Here is a 7,983-nt window from a genome sequence, read left to right as displayed (position 1 = left end):
ATGTATTCTCATAAAAGCAGTGCCACTAGTGGAAAAGTTTATTATCAAGCTTTTTTAACCCAGACTATAGATGATAGAAGGTATATCTGTAATGAAAAAATATTTTATCACTTGATAGAATAAAATATAAAATGAATATGCTGAATGCTGGAAAAGTAAATTAAATGAGGAGAAATGTTTCAAATGAAAACTGATAATTATGTAAGTTCTACGAACTTGCAAAGGTTGACAATGTAAGTACTTTACATCAAATTCCACTTTAGAATCTATGGCAGTCCTTCTTTGACATATTTTCATGCTTATTTTGGTCCCCAAATGGAATAAAGAGCTAATTTCTGGCAGCAGAGGCAGGAATTAGGGAGAATAAGAGTATATAAGATTTGTATATGTATGAGAAAAAAAAGCCATTAGGCCAAAAAACAGATTGGTACCAAAGGTGACTTAGAACAATTTAAAGTGAGAATGGAGGGCAAAGAGGGAAAGAGGCAATGTGAAGCCATTTCTTTATTTAAACATTTCCAGAATTCTCAATTGTGCAATGCCTGAGGGCTGCACATTTTTCTTTCTATTGATGCAACATGAAGAACAATTTTAAAAAGTTAACAACTGCTTTTAAGTAAGACTATTTTATTTAAAATTTTTTCAAAATATAAAAATAATAAACATTATGGATATTTAACAAAACATAATTCAACTATAAATAAAAATGTTGACAACCCCACATAAACATGTAATACTATAAACATTCTAAGCATACAAGAGTTTTCTAGTTCAAGTTTTACTTTTTTCAAGTTCAAGTTTTCATACTTAAATTAAAAAAAAGCTGCTACAGCTTAACCAATTTCTTTCGCTCCACTCAAAGAGCAGGGAATTTTTCCCCATGCCAACACGCATTCATGAAATGGATACTTATGGGCACAGGTATTAAAAACTGGAACAATCCAGTCTCCAGACAAGAAAAGATTCCTTTGGTGTTTTAAGTTCAACAATCCACAGAAGTTGCGTTAAATTAAACCACTTATTAAAGGAAATCTTGTGCCAGACATGTTCTATCACACCCAGAACAGGTTCAGGATTCTAAGAATAAAAAATAAACACCTACGAATGCTTTGCTGATACTTAAAAAATTGTATCTTAAGAACATTCACTAAGGTGCTGGAATAAAGTTTTGTAGATGGAGAAAACAATCTACGCATTAACACAAAACTTGTACAATGTAAATAATACATCCCTTTCCAACTCATCAAATGTTCTATAAATATTTAAGAATTACCCTGCCTCCTGTTGAGTAAAAGACAAATGGGAATTTAAAGCAGAGCAGGATTACACCATATTTTCAGACTAGAAAAGTTTTCTATTTGAAATATAGGAAAACTGAGCCATGCTGAATTGTTTCATTTTTTAATTCTAGCCAGGTTAACACAGTTCCTCCCATCAAAAGAGCCAATGATAAGCTGAAGAAGCAAATTCTTTTGGGGAAGCTGGGCAAAAATAAGTACGTCATTCTGCTTATCTTTAAATTATGGGGTATTTTCTAATGGACTGGGCTCTTTACTCACCACAGACCACTTTTCTACTTACGCTGTTAGAAGAAAATAAGTCAAAAGCAATCATAGATGAAAGCCTAGCAGTCCAAACAACAGATTCAAAAATGATATTGAAAGGTTTTATAGCACCAATGACTTTTTCCTAAGACACTTTGGGGCTGCATCACTTATTTATCTTGTAAACAAGACCAAAATATTCAATCAATTTGTATTTTGAGATATTTATAAACTCTATTTTAAAAAACAAATATAGCATGACTAGAACAGCTAATAGTGTAAAATCCAAGTATATTAAAAATATAGATATATAAAAGGTTTCCATAATGCAATCATGCAGCAGTAAACTGCATCATTCAATTACACAAGTGATTCTGTACAGTTATCTACACATAGCTTCATGAGAATCTTATTCAGGAAAATGAAATAAAAATCCTTCTTTAATTAATCAACATATGGGAATTTAACTACTTAACTAATCTACTGGATCTCACAGCAATTTCCAAAAAGCGCAATGATCTTAATGAGAATCAAATCACCTTGACTCTGATTCAAATGGTAGTTCATTTTGTTTTGCTTTATTTTGTTTTTAATTTAAAGGCAAGGGGAAAACAGGAAGATGACAAAATAAAGTTGAGGGCAGTAGTATGTGGTCCACATCCATTAACCAACTAGAACTGTTCACAGCAAATATGGTCTCAGAAAACATTCTTTAGGTTTCACCTAGCATGGAAACCACTATTAGATGGGCAGAGCATCTTTCCTTGAAAAAATACTGAATTAATCTGAAAAAATATTTACAAACTCGCTATATGATAGTTTGCAAATTAAAACTAAAGTTTTTAATTTTAAAAAGGCCTTGTATACTAGTAGGTCATAATTATGTTTGAATACCTTCCAAAGTCTGTACTTTTCCTTCAAACCAAGCCTAATATTATTAATCATGCTGTCTCCAACTAATGTGGATCAAAATAGATCATTTACATTACGATAGATGTGTTCATTCTTTTTATTTTTCATGAAGACAGAGGCAATGCACACTCAATAAAGTGTTTACAGAATAGTCAACTTTGCACGTAAAAAAAAGTGAAAATATAGCATGGACAAGGGTGAACAGAATCAAGTGTAGTTTGGACTTTCCTAATAAAGAGTTTGTACCAAGAATAACTTCTCAAATGTCTCATGAGAATTTGAAGAAATATTCAAAAACTGATGTTGAAAGCTTTTTTAATGGCACCCATTATAAAAGGAGTGTTTTTGGTAAATACCTGGGTTAAATTAAATCATGTTCTATAAATAACTCTATGCCATATTAACACTAGTAATATTAATAATTGCTTACTAATAAATAATATGGGCATATGCCTTTTAAAATAGGAAAATTAGTGTCTTTAACAATGTAAGACACACAAAATTCTTTCCCCTTGCTTTCAAGATTGTCTTTGATGTCTTGACTGAGAGGAAAATATGGAAAAACTTGTAAACTAGACATTTAATAGATATTTTTCAATATTTATACTCCACAGGTCATCATCCTGCAATACTTGAAAAGAAAGAAAAATAGTCTCCTTGTTGGTTTTAAAGAGCTAAGGACTTTAAAATTATTCAGATAAGTGGTCTTGGGAACAACTTGAGTAAATATATTTAGAAGAAATAGGCAAGTGTGTGTTAAAAAAAATATTTTACCATCTGTCCAAAATATTTAACTGACTATTCTAACCCCAGAAATATAACCTTTTAAAACCCAGAAAATTTAAAAGTATACCCATGCTTAACTTTTCAATCATTTTCTTCTAAAGTGTTTGTGTTAATTAACACAGCATCATGGCTTTATAGATTTCCTAGACACAATTCTGAAGTTGACTGAGACTGAACTTATGTCATACTAGGAAACCAAGAGGTCTTTTGTCTTCTTATGGTGAAAAAAAAAAAAAAAAAAAAAGGAAGTAAAGGGGAGAAAACATTTAAGAATAAGGTCAGACAAAGCACACACTCAGATATACTTCTGGACTCAAATGTACCCTTAGAGAACTGTAAAGATAAAATGCTAATTATAGTACATGTAAACATCTATTCAAATTGATAAAAGGCAAACATAAAATAATAGAGTTATTATAACAGTCGTCTCCAGACAGGAACAGATCTTGCTGTTGTAGTCACAAAGCTAAATTCAGGCAATGATGATCTCTCTCTGCTGGAAAAAGAGAAGACTATTAAAAAAAAACTCTGAAAATCATAAATGGTCTAAACATTGAATCACACCATAAATTGATCTCCAATTTTTCTAAGCTTAAAAAAAATCTACTTGAGAAAGGATCAAAATCAAAGTTGTAGACAGATCTATTTTAAAAATCAGCTTGATTTTTTAATGAAACCTCTGAGGTGCATTATGCTTCCTTAAAACATTAAGCTGCAAAGATCACAGCTCTACAACATGTCTACCATCTAAAAATTATGGTTAGGAAATGTAGTAACTGGCCAGATACCAAATTTTATAGAGGTATAGGTAGGCAAAGTAATTTGAAAAAATCATGAGCAAATTCCAAGGTATTACATATAAAAATGAAAGCAAAAACAATTATCTTAAGTTTCCCCAAAATTTCAAAGTAGTTGCAGGGTACATCTAATTACCTTAAACTCCACATGATAATCATGTCATTCTTTAGTCACACTATATGACAGAAAATTCTATGCTAAGCACAATGATTAACAAAAATAAATAAAAGGAACACATCAAAATGAGGCAGTGCTTGGTATACACAAGAAGGCTAATTTGTATGATGGGGAGAGGGGTAGGTAGATGAAATGAAGTAACAAGGAAACAGGGATAGGAACAACTATAATAAACTGATTCCAGAAAAGTAAAATAAAAAATGCTTTCAATTACACTAAGTAATGAATAACATAATACTTATAAACTGAAAGAAAATTATTTACCAAATTAGACATTTTTCAACTAAACAATGTTTTCATTAGAAATTACTGAGCATGGCAGTCATGTTCACCAAAATTTGTTTCTGAGAATTTTTCTGGTAGCTATTTTGGAAATTATCTGCTGTCATCTGATAATCAGAGAGAGAGAGAAAACTACTCTTCTCTAAAAGCCTGCGTACATACCTTAGAGCAACTAGCCAGTTCAAGAAGTTAACAAGAACAAGGTAGTTCCTGAGTCTGGGAAAAGGACATTTTTCTTTCTGCCTGACAAATGTTATACACTCATGATTTAATACTAGGTTAAATTTCCACTTTTAATTTATAGGGTTTTAGAAGAGTAAGAAAAACCCTGAAAGACCAAAAAGTGAAATTACTTAATTACCCAGAATTTCATGCAGGATATTTTTTGTTTTAAAAGGCTAAAATATTTTTATAAAGGATTTAAAAAAAAAAAAAAAGCTGAAATTTTTATATAAATTCTAGAAGAAGTAAAAAAAAAAATTCTATAATTAGTTCACACTGTAGGTAAGGGGAAAATGAAAATATAGATGATAAGGTTTGATAATACTGTAAGATAACCATTGATATTTTAACATAACCAAACAAGCAACTGTTTGCTTCCTTTCTATATAACCTTTAGAGTCAATGATTAGTGTTCCAATTAAGATTGGAAATACACTCTTCATAAAACAGTTCTAGTAACAGGAAATGTCCTTCAATTAAACTCAGCCATTTTTTTTCTAGATAATCAGCTAACACAGTGAAGTCTTGTCTTCATAGTAAACTACTAATTGATACATTTGATCATATTGCAATAAAACAAGCACTATGCAATACTCTCCCATTCCTACAACATGATTTCAATAAATGCTTGGGCATTGGTTAAATACTAAAATTAAAGTTTAAAATGTTACAATTATCCAATAACATTTAAAACAACTCTGCTTAGGTAGAGACATAAAATACTGAAATATGTAAAATGACAATTCAACCATCCCTTGAAGTAATCCTAATCAATCTTTTATCCAATAATACATAATTTTCCTTAATTTTTTTCCTGTAAGCAGTAGTTAACTACATTATTCTCAATCCTTTTTTCACTCCCAATTAGGCCCAGATCTATACTTAATAAGAGAACTGTATTTAAAAATGTGTTTCAAGTTTTAGGTAGCATATTGTAATAGGGAAGAGTTTTAACTTTGAATTCAGAAGTGAATGGAAGAGTTATAAGCAGAAAGGAAAAGTGCTAGTGAATACAGAAGTTAATCCATACTTCATAGGCTAAATGAAATTTGTACCAGCAAAGGCAAGCATTTGAGAATACTTATATAAAACTGTGCTAAGACACATAATATGAATTATCATAACCAAATTGAAATTGTTTCAATTGATAAGACAGAAACAGTAGCAACAAGTATGTAGAATTGGTATAGATATATTAAATTGTTTTAGATTAAATGCTAATAATACACCAGGGAAGCTATAAATGTGAAAGGAAACTTAGAGATCATCTAGTCCAACCACTTTCATTTTACAGACAAGGAAACTGCCCTGGATAAGTTAAGAGACTTATCTAAGGCCACAGAGTGAGTTATAGAGCTGGGACCAAAAGCTAAATCTCTTAACCCTTTTCCAGTACTCTAAACTAGGGAATGGACTAGACATAAAAAACAGTGGGATGGACTAGATTAGTGACCCTTGCCATTTCTGTTCTTACATACTAATAGAAACCAAAAGGCCATTTTACTTCTGAAACTGACTACAACACTTAACTCTCTAAAAATATTAATGGCTGTTTATGGAAATTCCACAGACTACCTGTGTATTCCTCCATCAGCATTTGTAACCCCAGTGGTGCAATACCTAACTGTAGCAATTTTTTAGCAAAACGGTCCCAATGACTGAGAAGAGCTTCAGGAGATATTTTAAAAAATTGATAAGAATTGACAAGGGAGGTAATTGTCACTCCATTATTGGAGATTCAAATGTGCATTCATTCATTAATTCATCCAACAAACATCTTAGTGCCCACTCTGAGCCAGGCTTTGTGATAATCACTAGAGATAAAAAGATGAATAAGACATGGTCCCCTTCCTAGAGGAGCTTGTAATCTAATGGGGAAGACAGACATATAAACCAGATAAATTATATTGCAATATAAGTACTTGTAACAGAGATATGAACAAAGTGCTGTATTAAAAGGGAGGGTAAAGTTATGAACTGGCTAATGACCAAGAAGTCCACTAATATTGTGCAAGAACTACACATTTATTGCACACGATTTCATGCTCAATCAATTAGAAAGGAGGTAGCAATATAGTTTTTAAAAAACTATAGCTGGCACTGAAATCAGAATGAGTGCATTCAATTCTAGCAGTGACTTTGGAGAAGTCATTCCATCTCTATTATTCCAAATTTCCTTATCTGTAAAATGGAAATTTAACAGCTGATTTAAAGGGATAGCTTCAGTTTTGAATGAGAATAGATGAAAGTACTTAGATGTAGATGTAGACTACTAGTACTTATAAACATATTAATTTTAAAAACTCAATAGCAATGAAAATCTAAGTAATATTTACAATTAAAATCATTGCTAAAAATATAATTGTGAATCTAATGAATGTTGCTAATATTTAATCCCCATACTTCTGGACCAAACTGATATATACTTGTCTTCTGATTCATTCACAGCAAAATGGCTTAAAACATTTTAATTTTAGGTTACTAGAGAATGTAAAACTAGGAAGAGTAATTACCTATTTGTGAATTTAAATAATAGGTAATTTCAGTTACATAATAAGGGATTTTACAGTAATTTTTAAAATATCAGGCTAAAATTTACTAATCAAATTATAAAGCCAAAAATCAGCATGGAGATTTAACTGGCCTTTGAAATATTTTTTTTCTTTATAATACCTGTTTGGTGTAAAAAGAAGAAACGTGAGCCTCTGCCAATTTGGCACCTTTCACGACTACTAAAAAGAAAAGAAAACAAACTTACCTAACAAATCAAAATAGTATATAGTCAACATAGAAGAGACTACACAAAAATCTATCTTAGATCTAAGTATAGTTTTTGAAGAAGTATAGTTTAGAAATATAGTTCTAAGAAGAAGTTTTTGAGTAAAGTCACTATTTGGACAAAAGAAATCTGACTTGTAAATTTTAAATATAAACATATGCACTAATTGCAAGTCAAAACATTCCTATGAAATAGTACTACCATCAAGAACATTATATAACTTTAACCCTAAGTGTGGAAAAAATCCACTAGTCACTCCACTGGTAGAAGAGTGTGGGTGGTGGAATTACAGTTTGTGATTGTGAGGACCACAGTATGAAAAGAAAGTGATGTTTTTGATGTGACTTTTAATATAATCACTATAATCTCAGGAGGGGCAGAAATACTTGTAAACTAAATGATGAATTTAAAAATATAAATATGTATCCTCCCACCCCTTCATTCTACAAAGAATGCATTTATATCCTGTATCAACTTTAAGTG

At 30.9% G+C, this 7,983-nt stretch overlaps 1 protein-coding gene across 17 annotated transcripts in view; it reads right to left on the bottom strand.

Annotated features, from left to right (window-relative positions):
- Positions 1 to 491: 491 nt before the first annotated feature.
- Positions 492 to 7,983, bottom strand: part of RBM26 (RNA binding motif protein 26) — an 87,318-nt gene continuing 79,826 nt past the window's right edge. For 14 of the 17 annotated variants that reach the window (XR_004965775.1, XR_004965785.1, XR_004965780.1 and 11 more), the window contains one exon: positions 492 to 3,738. Coding sequence is in view for 1 of the 17 variants with exons in the window: in XM_036297370.1 (XP_036153263.1) it covers positions 3,715 to 3,738 (24 nt within the window). In the remaining 16 variants the exon portion in view is untranslated. Of the gene's footprint in view, positions 3,739 to 7,394; positions 7,454 to 7,983 lie in introns of all 17 variants that reach the window. The other 3 variants (XR_004965776.1, XR_004965777.1, XR_004965778.1) reach the window with 3 other exon arrangements.

The sequence above is a fragment of the Myotis myotis genome, unplaced genomic scaffold (genome assembly GCF_014108235.1).
Source record: "Myotis myotis isolate mMyoMyo1 unplaced genomic scaffold, mMyoMyo1.p scaffold_m19_p_3, whole genome shotgun sequence".
Taxonomy (NCBI): domain Eukaryota; kingdom Metazoa; phylum Chordata; class Mammalia; order Chiroptera; family Vespertilionidae; genus Myotis; species Myotis myotis.
This window is presented reverse-complemented; position numbering and strand designations above follow the sequence as displayed.